This window comes from Hippopotamus amphibius, chromosome 11 (genome assembly GCF_030028045.1).
Source record: "Hippopotamus amphibius kiboko isolate mHipAmp2 chromosome 11, mHipAmp2.hap2, whole genome shotgun sequence".
NCBI classification, from domain to species: domain Eukaryota; kingdom Metazoa; phylum Chordata; class Mammalia; order Artiodactyla; family Hippopotamidae; genus Hippopotamus; species Hippopotamus amphibius.
This window is the reverse complement of record NC_080196.1, coordinates 1,269,114-1,289,461: the sequence shown is the minus strand read 5'-3', so window position 1 is coordinate 1,289,461 and position 20,348 is coordinate 1,269,114. Positions and strand designations below refer to the sequence as shown.

General features: G+C 52.8%; 1 protein-coding gene across 3 annotated transcripts in view; it reads left to right on the top strand.

The window, feature by feature from the left end:
• Window positions 1-20,348, top strand: part of GMDS (GDP-mannose 4,6-dehydratase) — a 454,717-nt gene that overhangs the window by 183,688 nt on the left and 250,681 nt on the right. For all 3 annotated transcript variants that reach the window (XM_057698406.1, XM_057698405.1, XM_057698407.1), the window contains exons 5-6: window positions 18,343-18,535; window positions 19,335-19,439. In XM_057698406.1, the coding sequence (XP_057554389.1) occupies window positions 18,343-18,535; window positions 19,335-19,439 (298 nt within the window). The remainder of the gene's footprint in view (window positions 1-18,342; window positions 18,536-19,334; window positions 19,440-20,348) is intronic.

The following is a 20,348-nucleotide window of genomic DNA, read 5'->3' as shown; positions in this document are numbered from 1 at the left end:
CACGGCTGATCCAGGCCTGAGAGGAGCCGCTGCTGGGAGGGAGAGAGCCTCTGACGGTCGCTGGTGTGTGGGGGGTAGGGGGTCTGTGGTGCTGGTCCTGGGGACACGCAGGGGCTGTGGCGGGAAACAGGTGGAGGGGGCGCGTTGGAGACCCATGGCGGGAGGCTTTGAAAAATCCCCCGAAGTGTATTCAGCCGCCCTGGGAGCCTTGAGGGGTCTTGCATGAGTGAAGCGGGGTTGGAGGGGCCAGCAGAGATGAGGGGCAGGTGGGCCTTCGGTTAGACCGGAGGAGGGAGGCGCACCTTGCAGGATTTATGCCAGGTTTAAACACTTACAAATAAATTGTCCTGCTCCTAAAATATCTGTACCAAAAATATTAAATTATTAATGCGTATCTGAAAGCATTTAATTTCTGTGTGTATATACGAAAAGCCCCATTGGTTTTCCCTCCTCACCCTGTTGTGCGTGTCCTTTAGCTGGAACTGTGTGTCTGCGGTGGCCTGGAGGGGCTTTAAGACCCGCGACGTGCGTGTTCCTGGCGCTGCTGGTTCAGCGGGTGTCTCTGTTCCTGCTCCGCGGCTGCAGTTCCTGGAGGCCTGGAGAGGTGGAGCCTGGGCCGTGCTGCTTCCTCCGCTGCCCCTGGAGCCCCCACCCCCCCCCCCCCCCCGGTTCCCTCCCTCCTGCGCCCTTTCCCTGTGCACCGAGGGAGTCAAGTGCTCCCAGCAGAGACCTCTGCTCGCGTCCCCTCCGCTAGGAACGACCGCCTCTCCTGACACCGGCTGTTTCATCTGGTCCCGGCAACCTCCCAAGCCCCTCACCGCTCAGTCCACTCCAGGGCGCTGTGCCCTCCGTCTGCCCAGTGACGCCTGTGTCCTGATCGCCAAGCTCTCCCACGTCCCCCGCTCTCCTCCTCTCTCCCTCCCTCCCCAGCTCGCTCCGTTTATTTATTTTTGACTACTTCATCTTCAAATTCTAAGACATATTGAAATCCCCGAAATACAATTTTATTGTCTCATTCTGCTGCATCTGTAATTATTTTCACTTTGTACATTTGGAAGCTAATTTGTTGCTTTGTGTTGACAATGTTTTCTGTTTTTATAGCCTACTTTAAAAAACTGCGTAAAGCATCCTTTTTCCAATTCATGCTATTTTCTGGAATTACACCGTATTGGATGTTAGTGTCACCACTTTTATTTGTATTCGCATTTGTTTATCCCCAGTTTTCAATCTTTCTGCTTCATGCTTTGGGTAGGTGTCTTGAAAATAGCATCTAATTAAGTATTTTAAAATACTCGAGGAACTTTTGAGTCTTAATAGGAAGATTCAAGGCATTCACATCTGTTTTGATAATTGATCTATTTGTTCTCATTTGTCCTAATCGCTGCCATTGTATTGTATGTTTTTTTTTAAACTTGTTATGCTGTCTCTTTACTTCTTTTCTTCTGTTTCTGGTGTCTTTTATTTATCTAGTTTTCTTTAAGCTACAGTCCACCCCCAGCTGTTTTGGAGTTCTGCATTCCAACTATACTCTGCTGGTTGTTTCTCATAAGAACATTTGAAACTATGAATTCCAAGAATGTAGTAGTATCTGCGTCTCATGCATCCTTGCCAAGGATAAAAGGCAGTCTTCTGCATGCTTTTTGCTTATCTCCTCTTTCCTACTTGAATTCTAGGTTTTTAGAAATAATCTATATTTTAAATACTAGATCAGATTCTTTTATTGTAGCTTTTTTATTTTACTGTCTTTCTGAACAATTGCAGTTAATTCCACAACTGCATTATTAAACCGGGTCTGGGCTAATTAATATTTTTATTATCTTCATAGTTTGCTGCCCATTGCTTGCATTATTTACTGTTGTTGTTTTTTTTAAGTACTTCTTCAAGTAATATTTTGCCTGAGAAGAATGCACTGGTATGCTTTCCAAATCTTTTCATTTAAAAAAATGGCTTTCTTTTTTTGTCTCCACATTTAATATTACCTCTTGCTTCAGCTCTGGGGTCCTAATCCCTTCCCTGGGGGTTGTACCCTTATTGTGCGATTGTTTTAGCATTTAGAATTGTCTCCATGCCCCCCCCCGCCCCCTGCGCCCTTGGGTTCTCTCCTTCCCTTCCCTCCCTTACTCTCATGGGGGCTCATGGAGTCTTTCTCTTTGTTTTCACGTTTAGAAGCCCCCAGGGTCGTGGGGTCTGTGGTCCTGATTCCTGCCCTTTCCTCTGCAGCCTCGTGGCTGTGGGGGCCCCGGGCTGTCACGGGTTCCTTTCTCCTGTGTTCTCATTTTTCCTGCACATTCGGGAAGATGAGTGAGTTGGTGTTCAAGGCAACAATTTGGTTTTCTTCAGTTTTTTATTAGGTTACCTGATGTCTCCACTGAGCATCTTCGCTGAGCAGCTGTGTTTCCTCACGCTCTTTCCTGGTCCTGAGTTGCTCTCCATGTTTCCATAGTGACCTGTCCTGCATCTGAGGTGGTGGGTCCTCAGCCCTCTCTGAACGCAGGGATGAAGGGCCCCTCCTATACTCAGGCACTTGCTCCCCTCCCTCCTGGTTTGGGCTCTGACCCTCCTGCAGTGTCTGTGATTCTTCCTCACCTTCTTTTTATGAAGGGAGGTGTGAACCCGTCTGCGTTGGTGGTTGGCTGTGGGTCTCTTTGGTCTCCCAGGGGGCCTCTGCCCACCAAATGGTCAGTGGGGATAAACCCCGCAGGGGTCCGCAGGCCAAACGGAGACCTTCCCCTCCCGGTGTGTCACCTGGGAACTGAGTGGAAGGCCACAGCCCCTTCTGGAAGACCCCCCAGGACGCCGAGGGGGGCTGCTTCTGCAGGGCGTGCCTTCCTCCGGCTCAGGAAGCAACCTCAGGACCAGCTCTGCTGTCTCCCGGCGCTTCCCCCCTCTGCCCAGGAGCTGCCTCTCCCCCTCTCCTAAGCAGGGGGGCAGGAAGTGGGGACAGCATCACCGAGTGTGAGCGTCAGCCTCCCGGGGGTGCTGCGGCTGTTCCTCCTCTCGTCAGGCTCAGAGGGGGTGGGCATCCCGGGGATTGCTGGGAAAATTGGTGGGACTCCAAGGAAGACTGGCGTCTCGTTCCTTGGCTGGAAATCTGTCTGGGGGGTATGGCAGAAGCTCTTGGTTGTCACCCAGTTTCTGTTCTCTCCTTCTTAGGGATAGAATTCTGGATTTTATCTGAGTACATGGTCTTCTACAATAATTACATTTCCAGCTCCCTTTGTAGCTAGGTGTAGGCATGTGACTACATTCTGTGAAATTACTTTCAAATAGAAATGACAGGCACTATTATCTATAAAGTGTGTGTGTGTGTGTGTGTGTGTGTGTGTGTATAAAGGGGAAGGGGAAGAAGCCTCTTGGTGGGAAGGTGGATGTGGTGGCAGGAATCCTGGCAGCCATTTTGGACTGGAGGTTGGAAGCCATGTGATGTGGATGGTGGAGCAATAGAGCAGTGGCACCCTCGGTAATTGCGGGGCTGCTGTACTAACCCTTTCTCTCTACCGGGAGACTTGTATGAGGCAGGGGAACTTTCGTCTTGTGTACGCTTCTCTGCAAGCTTTTCTGTCACTTTCATATGAGTGCAGTCCCAGCTGATGGAGGCAGCCTCCCTGAGCAGAGACGAGGAGAGCTGGGGGGATGGCAGAGAGAAGGGGCAGCAGTGGAGGAACAGCCCTCTCGCTGGTCTGGAAGACGCGGCCCCAGCAGGGAGAGGCTGCGGGGAGGGGGCATCGCACAGGAGGCCGGCTCGGAGCCAGATTTCTCCCACGGGGAGCTGGGCAGTGGCACAGCTGCCCTCTGCCCAGGCCCCTTGAAGCATTCACTCCAGCAAAGTATGCCAGAATTAGCTCGTGCCGCCGCCGCCCCGTGACCCAGCTGGTTGTTAGAAGGAGCAGAGATGGAGCAGACGTGGGAAGCTGTGCCCCGGGCAGTGAAGCAGGCACGGGAGGAGGGGCCCCCGCCCCAGGCCGGGCTCTGCTCTCTGGGCCGAGGAGCTGGTCCGGGGAGGGTCAGAGCAGGGCACGGCCTTTGTGCCCGGTGCCGTGGGCCTCAGCGCGGGGGTGTCGCAAGTCACCGGCGATCCCAGGACCCGCCCACGAGTGGCTGAGAGCTCTGCTGTTGGGGGAGGGGTGTCTACCGCGGCGCTGTCGGGGCAGCGGTGTGACAACAGTGATGCCCCCGTGCGCGTCTCCCCAGGTGCACAATCTCCTGTAAACCAGGTGTGCAGGTCCCTGTGGGGATGTCGACGGGGGTGGGAGTTGCCTTTCTTCCCTGTCCTCCCCGAGACGGGTCAGCAGGGGATGCTTTGGCCACTCTGTGTTTGGGGGTCCTGGTGGCATCCCTGGTCCCCACCTTCTGCTCCCTCTCCTCACCCTGGTGGTGGGATCTGGGGCTGGGGTGGGGGTGGGGTCTCCAGGAGGCAGGGGCTTCCGCGTCCCCTCTGCCTTGTTGCGGCCCCGCGTCTCCCACCGTGGCCCCCACGTGACTCAGCGGGTTGTCCCCTCCTGGGGGCGTCACCGTGGCAGCTTCCGTGGCCCGTTTCCCCGGGGCCGTGTTGTACGGGCCTACAGGTTCCTCGGGACCGTGGCGGGGTGCCTTCTAAGGCGTCCGTCCGCGTCATGGTACTAGGAGCTCCGCACTGATTAGTTTTGCCCAGTCAGTCTACTCACACCAGCTTTATGGTGTTAAAAAATTCCTTAGTTTTCTTTTGCTAAATGAATGCTTCTCTGTGTTCTAGGACTGCACTGGATATTTTTCTTAATTTTATGTTGCTTTGGTGATTTCAGGATGGTCTCTTCTTTAAAGGGGAGGTCCTCCGGTGCCTTGAGCCTTGGTCTCCCCTCGGCGCCCTCCCCGTGCCACCCGTGCGCACTGGCCCTCTGCCCTGGCTCACCCGGGCCCCTCGGGCGTGTTCACTCGCCCCCGCCCTCTTGTGCACGGTCACCGCTTGCCGAGGCTGTGACTGGCGTTAAGGATGTCCTTGCGTGTCCGTGCCTGAGACCCTGTGGGCTCCTTGGGGACAGGGATTGTACCTCATTCATCTTTCTGTTCGCACACTCTGCACGGTGCCCCCGCCTGGTGGTGTGCCCTCCATGCTTGTTGAAGAGTGATTTCTGGTTTGCCTTCTTGATGCTTTGTGAAAATTATAAGCTACAAGTTATGGACTATAGGGTATCATTTCCCTCATAGGAGGACTGAAACACTAAGAATTACTCCCTCCTTTTTAAAATTGAATTTGTGTATTTTTTAGCAGCATTCTGAATCAAATACGCTTGTGTGCAAGCTAGTCACTGCTTACAGTGGTGCACCAATGGGAAAATAGATTCTGAACTATGGAAAACAACCTAAAAATATACTAGCATAGGCAACCTGATTCTAAACCACAGCCAGCCTGTTTTTAGGAAAAAGACGAGGCATCACCCTGGTATTAAGCTGCACAGAAGAGTGAGGTCCCCAGCTCCGCGTGTGTCTCGCTCTCGGGTGTAGAAAATACTAACGCAGAGGATGCACGTGGTGGGGCATGTTGCTGGTGCTTTGCTTGTTTCCCGAATATTATTACTGTTCCCCTGGTGTTAATCCCATCTCTTACCGCCTGTGACCTAGGCACGCCTCTTAATTGCCCTGAGCCTCATTTTTTCCAGATGTAAAATAGATATAATAGTAGTTTGTGACTCATAGCCTCGCCAGGGTGCTTAAATGACTGAGCACTGGAAAAGCACTGGCGGGTGCCCGGCCCACGGCTGCGCCCAGGCACTCGCTGTTCCTGCGTCTCGGACAGCTGAGCCCCGTGGCTGCTGCGCTTCTGCTCCTGTGTTTGCTGCTTTGCTCAGGGAGCCTCACCGACACTCCCCGCTTGCGTTCCCTGCCTTCCTTCCCTCCACACCTCTCATCCCACCGGACGCACTCTCGGTTTTCCTTCTTTATGTGGTCTGATCTCTTCTCCCATCCCTGGCAGCAAGCCCCATGAGGGAGGCATCTTTGCTTGTTTCATTCTCTGCTGCCTCCTTAGTGCCTAGAACATGCCAGGGCCTTGAAGTTGCTCCACAGATGTTTCTTGAATAAACAATAAGAATACTGACAGTCGATCCGATGCCGGTTTTGGAAAGATTAGGACTCAGTGTATCTGAAGCAAAAAGTGAAAGTAAAATAAAAATGAGAGAAACGTGCGTGTCAAAGAGACACGACAACTTTTGGTGGGTTTTACATGTTGAGTGTATCTTCCCTGGATGTGTATAAACAGTAAAGAACAAAAAGCAGGTGAAAAAAGGTTTTTAAAACCCCCTTCCCCTGTTTGGTCTCAGCCTTCTTTCCCCGTGAGGCACCCAGGGGACGATGAGGGGCTGTCCTTCCCCGTCCTCACGCGCCGGCTCCCGGACCACGTCTCAAGCCCCCTCTGCCTCTCAGGCTCCGCGCAGCCGGGGCCTCCCCGCCGAGGGCGCACGCTGTGCCCGCCAGCGGGCCTGTCCGGCTCGGCGGCGGCTTTGCTGCGCCTTCACGGCGCCAGGCAGGGCGCGGGGCTCTCGGGGTCGCCTGCTCCGCGCCCGTCCCCGCCAGCCCCACACCCTCAGTCCCGGGCAGCTGAAACCTGAGCGTTTTTGAAGAGTGGCTTGGAGAGTACCCTGAAAGATAAATTGCTTTTAGCCCATATCCCCGACCGCTCCCCAGATCATTCGATCAGTCGCAGTGAACGGAGAGGTACGTAAAGCGAGGGCGGGATTCGGGGTTCGTGACGGGGTTCGAATCCGGTGGTTCTCCGGGGCCCGGGAGGCCCCTCCTTCGCCCCCGGGGGGTCTTCACGGTGCAGGTTTCCTTCATGTAAATTCTGCCTTCGTGGAGAAGCTTGAAGAGACGCTGTTAATACACTTCCGTGACTGGGCAGCTGGCTTTCTCACCGAACTCTTACCTATTTTCTGCTCTCTTGAAGGTAGAGAGAGACCAGGCCTCGTAGGGGAAGCGCTGGGGCTTTGGACAGGTGGACGGAAGCTCTGGGTCGCTGGGGGGGGGGGGGGGGCGGGGCCGGTGCAGGAGGCCGGCAGCACTGTGGCCCCTGCGTGGACGGAGGCCCCCCGGCTCACATCAGGCCTGCCCCGGCCGCGCTCACACTTCCCTTCCCAGAGAGCTCATCTCAGAGCAGCCCCCGTGGCTTCGGGGAGGGGGAGCAGGTACCAGCGTCTCATTTTACTTTAGAGAGCTCCCAGGGAAGGCCATGTCCTCAGACGTTAAGAACACAGAGAACATCGTGTACAGATTACCTGTGATTTATGACCCTGTCTTGCTGTGATAAATCTTAAAGGAAAGTGATGTTCTTTGGAATAGCAGAGATGCTGAAACTTGACATTATTGGCACGCACTAGTTTTCTAGGCCGTCCACTTTGCAAACCGCCGTAAATAAGCCTACGCTTTGAGCATCCAGAGACAACGTGGTTCTGCGCAGAGTAAGAGCCCACGCCCGCCACGCCCAGGCCGCCCCGAGCCGCGTGCACGCGCTGGCCTGCCCTGCTTCCTCCGGGGCGGGTTCAAGGCCGGCAAACGTGTGGCACCTTCCCGCTCTTGAGGACCTGGTTTTACAGTTCAGCTCTTCCTTGCCTGCCACCCTTCCCCGCCTTGCTCCCTCTTTCCACGGAACCTGTGTGTTTTCAGATACTGAGGATTGAAGAAAGACCCAAGTCTGCACAAAATGTACTCATTCTTTTGGCATCTACTCTTACTGTGAGGTTTCTGGTTGTATTTTCTAAAGACTTGTGCCTGTCTTCGGTCTTCATAGTTTGGGTTTTGCTGTTTTATTTCCAGAATTTTGAGGCTTTTTCAACTCTGCTCTTGTTTCATTTTGCCTGTTTTCAAAAAAGATTTCTTGTTTTTAGCTGATATTTTTTTTCTTGGTGTCTTTGAGATATATTTTAAAATCAACATTAGAGAGATATTAAAGGGAAGTATTTTAAGACCATTTTCAGAATGCGGTATTATTTTCATTTCCTCTGGAGTAAATTCTTTCTTGAATTGTAGATTCATTGGTTCTCTCTTTAACATTAATATTCTTTTTAAAAAACTTGGTGTGCAGGCCTGTATTCAACAGGAACCTCCCTCCCCTCCTCCCTTGCGCCTCGTTGTTGGTGATTTTGTGGTTGCCACCGCCCAGCCTCTGAAGTTGTCTCGTCCAGGACTGTATTGTGGCTTAGAGTTTCCATCTGGCTCTGCTGCTGGAATCCGATTGGACACGTCCGTGGCAAACCTGTCTGGCATCTTGGAGCAGGTCCTGTTATGAAGCTTTGTCCGCTGCCCTGTGCCTCTCGTTTCAGACAATGTAGCCTAATATTAAAACAAACAAAAATCTGTAGTTTCAGGCTGGCAGAAGCAGCTCTTTTCATCTTCATTTCAGGGGCTGCATAATTACGCCCCGCTCCTTGGTCTTCAGCAGCAACTGTGGCTGCACCGGTGCAGTCAGCCCTGATCGCCCGCTACGCACAGGAGCTGGAACCCTCCTCCGTCCGGTCCCAGCCTGGGCCTCCCGCGGGTGCACAGCTGTGCCTCCCCTACGGCTTTGTGTTACAGCAGCTTCCGTTTCGAGTTAGGACTACACAGCTATGTATTTTAAATTGTCTTCAACTTTCGTCATTACCCTGCTTAGAGCAGCACGGAGGGGGTGGTGGCCTTAAAACGCATTTACTACGTCAAAGGCACGTGAGGGGTATTCAGTGGTGTTTCTTGAAGGGATGAGGAACGCATTGTTTTTGAATTATTTCAGCTAAGGTGTTTGAACTTCGTCTGGAAGCCGTGGGAGGCCATTATGCTTTTAGAAGAATGTGACCTGATTGGGTTTACGTTTGGGGAGGATCATCCTGGAGGACGCAGTTCAGGAAGGCCCCGGAGGAGGCTCGGCGACCTGCGCGGAGAGCGTTCCCTCTGTGCAGCGGTCACGAGAGACCCGCGTGTTGAGTGGGGCAGGTTCACACAGGACATTGGGGTCGCCAGGAGCAGTTGCAGGGCTCCGGGCGGTGTGTCCGGTGCTGCCTGGACGTCCTGCACCTTCGAGGCCGGCGCTCTCGCCTGAGCGCACCTCTGCTTACGGTACTCACTGGCTGTTTGGAACGGAAGGTTGAGCCTTCGTCTCCCTCGCTTCCACCGGTCCTCAAGTCAGTCAGATGGGTGTTTGCTAGATACGTGTGTGGTGCCCCCAAGTGCAGGGAAGAGTAGGGGCCGGAAAGGACTTTATTGAGGAGAAGGAGACGGCGGCCTCGAGACACACGTGTCGGTTACCGACAGGGTAAGACGTGGAGCCCCGGCATCTGAACACGCTGCTGTCCGCGCCTTCCTGAGCCACTCTCTTCTGGCTTCTCACTTACCTGCCGCACACCCGTGAGCATGTGCTGCTTGCCCAAGGGAATTACCGCCATAGCAAGTTAGCGTTTTTCTACTTCTGAGGACTCACCAGTTCTAGTGCTTTTTTTCCTGCTAAACTCTGACTTGGATGCTGGTTATTTTCCCTTTTACTCAGAAACCAGTTTCCTCTTGGTTTCATGTGTCCGTCTGCCTGATGTGCTGTAGGTGCAGCATTGTCTCCCTCCGTCCCGTCCTCGTGTCCCTATAGTGTTCACATCAGCTCACAGACCTCAGGGGAACAGACACTGACCTGCAGCGCAGCAATATCAAACTGGACAATACTCAAAAGAAAATAAGACAGATCCTGTCCAGCGTGACCTTCGTTTTCCTGTGAAATCTAAATTTTGTACCACACAGCAGTTCGAATGTGGAAAAAACCATGAAAACACAGCACTTTTTTTCACACTTGAAAGTACGTGGCTAATACTTATATACTTTTTTGTTATAGAAAAACACTACTTTAAAAATAATACTTAATACCAGAAACGCGCACTAAAAGCGTTCGTGTCAGCGATGCGACTGTTAGTGGCTGTTCAGACGGTTCAGCATGTCTTGCTGAGTTGCCTTCAGCTTCCGTTTCCATCAGGGTGCACACCGTGTTGCTGTTGCGGGGTGACCCCTCTTCACAGCTGGCACTCGGCATCCGGGAGAAGGTGCCTAGAGAGGAAGGGGCGGTTCTGCAGCCGCCGTCCTCTCTGAGGGATCCGCCGTGCGTGGCGATGTTGACACGCTTTGCTCGTCACGATTCATTCCCTCGAGAGATGTCGCGTGTGCCCGGCGCGGGCCGGCGCGGTGGCGAGCGGGTCGGGCTCGGTCCCTGCCTCCCGAAGCCTGGTTCCTTCCTGCACCGTCTGCTCCCCGGAGGGAGCCTGAGCTGCGCCGGAGGCAGCCCGGGAAGCAGCCCGCTTTCCCCGCGCCACCCGGCTGCAGACAGGCTTCTGTGGTGCACATTTAGCGCTCATCCGTCTTCCGTGGAGGGTGTGCCTCCCTCGGGTCTTCTGGACCCTAAAGAGCTGGTTTAGGATCTCTCTCTTCACGTCCTGTATTATTTCACAATGCCCGAGTCACTGGACCCACTTCCCGGCTTGGAGTTCACAGACCGAATAAACCTGGCTCTTTCTAGCCGCCTCCCCGCGCGGCAGCCGCTCGGTCTCCTTGAGTGTTTTCCTCATGCTTCAGACTCTCTCTAGACTCTCTAGAACTCTCTGCGATCCGGAGGACAGTCTTAAAGTGCGACGACCAGGACGTCACGGGCTCCCCCTGTGCCCGGGCAGTGGGCCACTGCTTCTCTGCTCTTTTGGGGGAGACGCCACATTTTCTTGGCTTCTCAGCATCAAACCAAAGCCTGAGCTTGGAGCTCTGAGGATGTGACACCAGTCACTTTTTTTTCCCTCTCCTGTCTTAAATGCACCATCTCCATGGTCCAATTCGAAGTGTCTTGCCATTTTTCCAGCCTTTGGGGCAGCTTCATGAGATCGTGCGGTTAACTATTTCTAGTGTGACTTTTCACGATGTAAGTTGCGAGATTTTCATAGTATACCTCCTCTCCCAGATTGTTCTCAAAACATTAAAGACAGTCCCTAAACTAGCCACGGACAGGATTTGCTGTTTTCTTTTGCTCTCCCAGCTTGTATGTTTTTGTTCCTACTTTTAGTTTTCTGTCTGTAGGTTCCCGATCCATCTGTTGGGATGGGGCTGCCGGGGAGGGAGCAGGTGCCCCACTGTTGGCACTTGAGCTGGAGCTTTTTCCCGTGGGCAGACTTCCTGTGAGTACTGTGCTAAACGCACGTGTCAAGGCCTCTAGCAGAATCATAACCATGATTTGATTTCCCTCTTACTCTTCCCTGCCTGTGCTTGTTTGTCGTTGAAAACATTTTGCAAAAGTGATGAGGCAGCATCAGCTCTCACAGACCAGCTTTATTTTCTGCTGTGACCCCTCTGCAGCTGTTCATTGGTTCTGCCCGTTACCGTACGCTTTGCTAGACTTTTCACTACGAAAATGACAACCTCATTTGAGTTCCCCTCCGCAGTCAGGTACCTTCTTAGGGATTTGCTGGCATTTTTATCGCAGTGCGTAGACTTTTACAGTATCATGCATGCATGGGTTCAGCAAGTTGTCTGCATTTTAGTTTTTCTCTGGGATCTAAGGCAGCTTGGTATTTACCACTGTTCCACCCACCTACTTCAAACAGAGTTTGGGAACAGGACGCCCCTGTCCTCGCCAGCAGGCAGGGGCAGGCTCCCCAGGCCCTGCCCCCTCCCGCCTGGTTCCCCAGCAGCCGTCTCTAAACCCTGCCGCACTGCTCATTGCCTTGGGCTTCTTGTCCTTGGACCCCACCTTGTAGTCTCTTGGACAGTATTTTAAATGATCCCAGTTTACTGAGTGCACCTTTCCCCCCGTTTCCCCTGTTTCACTCACCAGTTCTTGTTTGTCTCGAGCTCCTGGTTCTTCTTTCCAGGGCCTTCAATGAAACATTTTCAACAAAGCATCTCGGTCTCTGTGAGATGTTACTGTCACCCAGCTCAGGGTTGGCTGGTCGCTGCTCAAAAGCCAATAATTCGAGAGGCAAGTGTCAGTAGAAAGGAAAGGTGCTTCCATCAGGAAAGCCAGCAATCTGGGGAGAAGGCAGACGCACGTCCCAAGACCAACTCCGAAGATTCTGCTCGGCCGTGGTGGTTTTTGAAGGGAAAATCTCGGTGAATCGTCAAGGCAGGTGGTTGGCTTCTGCGACGTTCATTCTCCGTGGCGTGCAGACCGCTGACTCTCATTAGATGTTATCTTGCCTGGGTGATCTCCTGCAGGATTCCTAGGGGACTGCTGGGGTAGAGAGCTCATCACTCTTTACTTAATTCTTTGTTCTTCTTTTAATCTAGGGAAAGGATCAACAGGCCAGTTTTGTTCTTTCAGGGTTAGAGGCAAACAGGAAAGGGGCAAAAAGAGCCGCTTTCAATTCCCCACTTGTCAGACATCATTCCGTTTCTGTGGGATCAGGGGCGAAGTCCGTCTTCTGTAACCCCTTCCTGCCGATGTAGGTGCCGTATTCTAGGAGTGGACGATGCGACATGGGTCTATCGCATCTCTTTGCTGGCAGTTTGAGTTGCCTGCTTACCGGTACAGGCAGACAAGCTACAGTTACTCTGATACCCACAAAGATATAGACCACTATGGGCAATTGTGTTAATTCCATCCTCTTGAGGCCAGTTCTTGGAACTGTGAAGGCTCCGTTCTGCTCACGATGGAGCTGTTTATGTCATGGCTGCAGTCTGGTCGTCACGCGCTTAGGTTTTCCCTCTGGCGGCAGTTACAGTGTCTGTCAAACAGCTCAGGACTGTGCATCAGGCACTGAGTCTGTGAGTCCGCTGTCCTCATCGTTAACCACTTGGTTTCGTACTTGGGGGCACTGCAGGCTTCTGCGCGGTTCCAACACATTTAAACAAGGCTTTTGCACATTTCCCCCAATGGTTTGGGTAGTTTTTCTGTATTATTCCTTCTAAAATGGATACACTATATGCTATTTTTGGAAGAAGAAGTAGGTCAAGAGAAATGGAGGCAAAAAGGACAGAAAACAGCTTGTTCCATGTGGCATGCTGTTGTTGTCACTCTGGAGCTGTGACTTACAGACGCTCGGACCTGCCAGTTGCCAGGGGCTGCAGCTCCCTGCGTTGTTTCCCTGCCAGGAGTTCTGGCTCTGCTTCGTCTTAATGAAGCTCTCCTCCCGCGGAAGGTGGCAGCCTGCGTCCCTGCCCCTGCGCACACTCAGCTTCTCTGACGCACGCAGCCATCTCAGCAGCTTCTCGTTGTTTCTGTTGTTGCTGTTCTGATGGTCTGTGGAGGAAACAGTGATTAGCTGTTTAGATGCTGAATTCCTACTTCAGTGCTGTGGTGGTGGCCACCCCAGCTGTAATGACAGTAGTCGGAAGGTAACAGTGATGCGTTACGACAACAGTGGACACCATTTAGGTCCTCCTGTCCACGGCCTGCATGACCGCGCAGGCTTGGTCTGTGCCGAGGCCTCCCCAAATCCCATCACCAGAGTGGTGACGGGAACGAGACTTCAATCCTGCAGGCACCTCTGGCTTATCCTTGACAGAGAGTTTAATCCCTTGGTTCAGTGTTCTAAGGCTCTTGGCTAAGTCCCCCTGATTTAGATAATCCCTGTAGTCACTCCTGCGCCCTTGCCAACAGCATGTGATCAGAATAATTCAGAAGGTTAAAGCTGTAAACACTGTAAACTAGGGCTCAGAGCTAGTTTGATTATTCGCCTCTTGATTACGTGTCCAGCTCCGGGGTCACATGTTGGCCTTACGCACTTACGTGGTTTTGGTACCTAGTCACTGAGGTCAGGAATCTGTCGATGGTGCAGACCCTAGAATAATTGAAGCTGTCACAGTTATGTGCGTCAGACCCCGCCGTGGCGAAAGGCGCTTGCTGATGGGGGAGATGTGGGCCCTGAGAGAGACTGGGGGCTTTTCTTCGTGAAGCACGTTCTGAAGTACTGGACTCTGTCGCCACCGCCTGCGGAGACATTCTCGCGCTCTTTTGTGCCATCTGCCGCTGGCGACTTCCACAATCTGGTGAAGCCTGCGGGTGTTCTCAGGAGGGGGTTGTCACAGGCACAAGCACGACTCTGAGGATTACACGGGGAGCTGACTCGATTTGTGTGTCAGCATCGCCGTAGTTAAAAGCCGGATTTGTGATGCAGTAATGTGACAACACACCACCGTGCAGAGCAAAGCCTGGGGTGGGTCTGGTGACCCCCGCGCCTTCAAGGGCCCCCACAGAGCCCTGCGCCGTGTCAGACAGTGCAAGGCCCACGTGCTGCTGTTGCTCCTGGAGGTCGTTGCCTGCACTCTACGCTTCAGGTAGACGTCAGTGAACGTGAAGGGCTCTGTTTCCCTCACCCCAACCCACAGGCCCCCTTGAACCCTATCCGGGGACCCTGTGGACCCTTGGTCAGCTATCCCAGGGTGATGAATTTCATGAGGTGGGCTGGTTATTTCTGCTTATCTGTAAGGAATCTCCAGAAAAACTACATCGTTACTCTCAGTGCCTTTTTTTCCCCCACCAGCTGATAAGCCCCTATAAAATGGGCAGGAAAACAAATGTCTGATGGGCTCATTTGTGACCGTTGGAGTCACACGGTATTTTTAAATTAAGATTTTCTGTGAAACCAGAAGTTTAGATTGTTATCTGTCTTGAGTGATAGCCTGTCTTAACTGAGAAAGCAAGAATGGGACCAGAGGTTCTTGGAGGTACAGGAGGTGGCAAAGAATTGGATCACTGAAGTGGGGAGGGGGACCCAACTCTGCGGAAATGAAGATTCTCAAACCGAAGGACTGTCCTTGAGACCGGCCTTTCCGTGTCAGTGGACGGAGGTGCTGGCAGGTTTGGGAAGAATTACAGCCGGACCTCAGGGCAGAATCCTGCGCTGGAAGAAAGCAGCACTTGGGAAAACCCTGAGACTCGGGAGCCTGACCGTCGAGTCCTACGGGGAGCTGAGCGGGCGGGCGTGCAGAGCCCTGGCCCTGCGTGGGCCGTGGTCGGACGGCTCTCTCTCATCAGGTCCCAGGCCTCGGGAGCCAGCGCGGTGCCTGGGGGGTGGGCGCTCTCCTGCCCAAACACGGTGCACGTTCTGATTCCCCGTGGGAGTTGTTAGTCGACTTGGAGTATTTCAGAACACTTAATGGCAACGAGGATTCATTTACGTTGGCGTGCGGAGGCTCACAAAGATGCCACCTTTGTTTAGTCTGGCTGCGATCCGTCACTCCGGTGGACTCAGACCTTATGGCTGTTAGATGTTTCAAGTTATCGTTATAAATGTTTTTGAACAAAAAATATAATTGCAGTAAAATAAGGAAAAATCACATAAAATTGGCGTATGAATGTCGGAGTATAAGGTTCCGAGCTGGGCCTTGGCCGGGCTGGAGGCGCACAGAGCTGAGGCTGGGAGGGCGTCCGCGGGGAGGAGGCCCGGCTGGGGTGATGCCCCGCCGTCCTGGCGCCCCCGGGCCTGCACGACAGGCTGCTCCCTGGGTGTGCGCGGTCAGCCCCTCTCCTCCGCCTGAGCTGGGGCTGCCGTCCCGCCCAGCGCGGGCGGGGGGCACCGTCTGTCCTTCGGCGCCTGCTGATCCCATCTCCCCCTGGAGCCCCTCTTCCTCGTCCCCGTCATCTCCCCCTCTGAGTCTCTGTCCCCCACACTCTGCAGCCGTCTCGGCCACGCCCCCAACCCCTGGGGCAGCGCCTTGTGGTCCTCCACTCCCCCTTCTCACCTGTGTCTGGAGGCAGGCGAGCAGGAGGTCACCTCTGCCTTTCCTGTGCCCGCCGCGCAGGGCGGCTGCCCCTCAGACAGCGATGGGCCCTCCCCGGGCCCCGGGCCCTCTGGACCTCGCTGGGACCGCGGCTCTGCTGACACAGGGCTCCGGCGGGGAGGGGGCCGCTCGCTGAGACCCTGAGTCGCAGGGACAGGGATGTTTTACTGTTGTTCTCCTTGATTAATAACTTTCTCTGGCAGATTCCAAGTCCCGAGGAGCCGTGAACGGCTGGCTGCCTGTGTGGTCCCAGCCTTTGCAGCTCCCGTGTCTCTGGGAGTCAGAGGTTGGAGGAGGGGCCCTGGTCTCCGGGTGTCTTTTCCCACATATGGTTCTTTTGCAGCAACAATCTTCTCTTTTTCTGAGGCGACATCTGTATTCAGGAAACTTGGTCTCCTTCGTTGAGATTTTAAAAATCGAATTTGCTTCCTATGTGAAGTTCACTCTTTTATTGACTGCATGACAGGGTCGTTGAGAAGTGATGCGTCCGCACTCAGGCTCTGTGCCGTCTTGTTCCTTCAGGTTCTGTTTCCCGAGCACCTTCTGTGAGACGGGCAGGCTTCTCACTGGTAGGAAAACAGAAAAACCAACACGCAAACGAGGCTCCTGTCCTGGGGGGCTTCCAGGCCACTAGGCAGTCGCCGACGCGAGCCCTGGGGGTCACCTGTGGCGTGACCACCATGAGGAGGCCCTCAGGGAGGGAGCTGGGGGGAGCTGTCTGCTCCGGACGGTGGGACCATCACTGGCATTGGCTTTGCTTGGTGCGCGGCCAGCGCAGGAGCCAGGCCCGCGGTCCGCTGCAGTGGCAACGCCCCCGGAATCTAGGACCCAGGCTGCGGGCTGTGCGGAAGGGCAGGGCAGGCCTTCAGTTCCTGCATCGGGTCCCCACGGCCCTTGGGGGGCCAGCTCCTACGTCCTTGCTGCTGCTGTGATTTACCAGGGCTCTCTAAGTGAGGATAGTTCTGGGGGTGTCTGTGTATACCTCTGAATGTCGAGAAGAGAAATCTGCTGTATATTTGAACTTAAGTTTACTATTTCCCTTTGACTTTAAATGCCCTGGTTCTTGGAGGCTCTGGGCTGTCCTGACAGCGCCCGGCCCGTGACTGTGTCCAGCGACAGGGTCTTTGCTTATTTCACCAACCGGCTCCTCCCACCCGCTTCCCAACTCGGGTCTAAGATGGGCTCCGTGCTCTGAATTCTACATCCTTACACAGTGGACCTGTGACGCCTTTGTCCTAATTGTTATGCTGAAGTTTCAAAGTTTTGCATAGAGTTTCGTTTATCTTGCTCTTTAAAATTTTACCTATTTCACTACAATTTAGTTATCAGCCTTCTTTGGTCATCCTAATACCCCACTTTTTCTACTAGTTTTGTGGTTGTATTTTGATATTTGTAGGTTCGATTTCCGTCTCTGTGGTTACGATGCTGTCTTCGTTCATCCAACACGCACTGAGACAAGCGATGTTTCAGCCCCGGGGGCTCCCGTGGAACAAGGGAAATCCCTGTCCTCGGAGCTTCGACTTAACGGGGGTGGTGAGTGATCAGATCAGTGTGAAGGCTGGGTCCACAGAGACGAGGGGCTTTGGGCTTTTAGGTGGAGGGGAAGCTGTGAATGTGCTGAAAACCACTGAACTGTAACCTTTAAAGGGTGCATTTGTGGTGTGTGCATTTTACTGCAGTAAACTGTTGTGTAGAAAGGATGAAGTAGTCCCAGATCTCGCTTTCTTGGCTTTGAAGGATTGCGGGTGAAACGTACTTCCTTCTGTTTTGTCTCCTGGCTGCCTGTGAGCCTGTGAGCCTCGCTGGCCTGGTGAACAGGGGTGCGTCCTGGGGTGTGAGTCAGGCCCCAGCGGCAGGCCCGGGAGCTCCCCGGATGCCCTGCGCAAGGACAGGGCGGCAGCAGGAATCGGGGGCCCTCGGCCCGGAGCGGGGCTTCCAGGGGCAGCTGAGGCCTCAGCAGCCTGTGCGTAAACCAGAGACAGAGATTTTTAGCCTTATTGGTTTAGGAGATCTGAATATGAGGTTAATTTGTTTATTGTACTTACAAGTAATTTAGGAAGAAAGCACATCAGTCACCTTTATCTTTAAAGGAAACATTTGAGAACTACAAAATGTTGTTATTCCTTCACACCCTCTTCTTAGAAGTCAACCAACTCAGTATACGTTAGCGCCTTGCTGTATTCAGTGTGTTGTATAATTACAAGATATATTGTGTATCTGATACACTAAAAAGTCGTTGTAGCTTAATTAAAAATAGAAAATAATTCTTTTTAAAATCAACTGTGCTCTAATCACATGTTCTCAGACTTACCTGTGCATAAACATCACCTGGGACTCATTAGAAGTGTGGGCTTCCGGGGCCCCCCAAGAGACAGGTCCCATCTGAACTTCCAGGTGCGCCCGGATGATTCCAGGGAGCAGAGGTCTGCGGCCCTGGAACCGGGAGGTGTTGTGTGTGGTCAGTGCTCCTCGTGTCCACGTGGGTGATTTACACCCACTTCTTAAGGTATTTTTCATCCAGCTGATGTGGGAAACAGATGCCACCCACACTCTTAGAGTAATATTTCCTGACGAACGTAATGTTTCCGTGTAGAGAAGTTCGCCATATGTTCCCCCGGGAGCGCCCACTCACGTGGTCCCGTCTTCACCTGCTCTTTCCAGATCTCTTTTGACCTGGCTGAGTATACCGCGGACGTTGACGGGGTCGGCACCTTACGGCTTCTGGACGCAGTGAAGACCTGTGGCCTTATCAACTCTGTGAAGTTCTACCAAGCCTCAACGAGCGAGCTTTACGGGAAAGTGCAGGAGATACCTCAGAAGGAGACCACCCCTTTCTACCCGCGCTCTCCCTACGGTGAGGGTGCGCGGGGCTCGGAGCGCGGCTCCCGGGGTGTTTCTGCCTGGATCTGTCGCTGTCTCGTGACGGAAGTCGTGTGGGGTGAGGCCAGCGTGAGACGGACTGAGGGACCGGACTCGCTGGTCAGACACCTTTCGGCTGAGCTCACTGCCAGCTCTTGCCGCCGTTGCCTCCAGGGTGGAATGCCCACCTCGCGTCACCCTTTCAGACATCACTTTGAAAGGGGAATTTGGTGCAGGAAGGTTCTTCTTACTGAACTGTGTGCGGTTGTGCTGAAGCCATAAGCTCGTGTTTGTTGATTCCATTTCCCTGATGAAATTCTCCCTGAGCTCAAACCCTTAAGCAGACAAACAAGTCTATTACATCTAATATATTTGTAAAAAGAGCATTCATGAAAGAATTCAGTGATAGAATTTGAAAGCGGCTGGAATATTGAGCCCATATTTTTCACTCCCTAGTTCTGTAAAACTGAGAAAAAGGGGATAAGACCTAAGAAAGGTCAGTTTGATGTACTGCACACACTATAGTCGGGTGAATTGGCTTGTGAAGGAGCGAACCGTGATGATTACAGAAGGAAGAAATTCTTAAGTGTTTCCTTGTCACGTGATTACCTGGCAAAGGAACCTTTATTTGTCTTTGGCTTCTGCTTCATTTTTTCCTATCTTGATACATTACAAACTGTAAATATTGCAAGTTGTTACTTGTTTGAGTGAAAATCACTGTCTTTTATAATATTAAGACCCTGTCTTTTATAATAATCACTGTCTTATTTGCTTTTGAAAAATTATTCCAACAGGGGCAGCAAAGCTCTATGCCTATTGGATTGTGGTGAACTTCCGGGAGGCGTACAATCTCTTTGCAGTGAACGGCATCCTCTTCAATCACGAGAGCCCCAGGAGAGGTTGGTACACGTGCTGCCGGGGAGAGAGCTCCAGGGTCCACAGCAGAAACGCGTGTGCCCGTGTGTGTGTGTGCATGCACGCGTGTGCATGCGTGTGTGTGTGCTGCATGTGTGCTGTACAGGCTGGGAGCGTTTCACACCTGTTTTAACGACGTGGAAGTCACAGTGGTAAATGAAGAAATGTAAACCCAGTCCTCGTTACCTACTAACGTTAGGGGTTTTGTTTAGCATGAGGCCAAGCAGTGCCCCCGCCTGACCACTGCCTTCGGTAGGTCTCATCGAGGGAGTTTTAACTGAGTGTCAGGAGGTGTCCCTGGACCACCAGGGGCGGAGCAGGAACCAGGGCTTTTCCCCAAATCACTGCCGCTCACGAAGGCTCCACCTGTGGCGTCTTTCTGTTTTGACTTTGGATCAGTTGGAAAGTCAGTGTTCTTTCTTTACATTCCATTTAAACAAACACCCAGAAATTTCTGTGCTTCTAGAGGATGTCTTAAGATGCATTTGAAATCACTCCTATATTTAGCATCACTGTTGTGTCTTTTTTCAGAAACTCGCATTGGTCTGCGTTGGCTTCTTCCCTTTTGTGGTGGTGGTTGAGACTTAGCGACATGCCAGCTCTCCTCTTCCAAACACTGGGCTTTAAACAGGAAAATGTGTACTCCTGTCGTTACTTCTGACTTACTGAAGCGTGAGACGTGGCTACAAAGCGTGCGCACTCTACAAAGTGAACGTTACCTGTGTAATCTAATTCTGAGGTGTTTTATTAAATTTCACTATCATTTAGCCTTTTAGCTTGAGAGCGAATGAGAGATCCAATGTCGTAAGTTGTTTCGTGCCCAGCAGTTGGTAATGCTTATAACTTGGCCAGTGCAGTTGTATGTGACTGTGTAGCCGCGTGATTAAACCAGC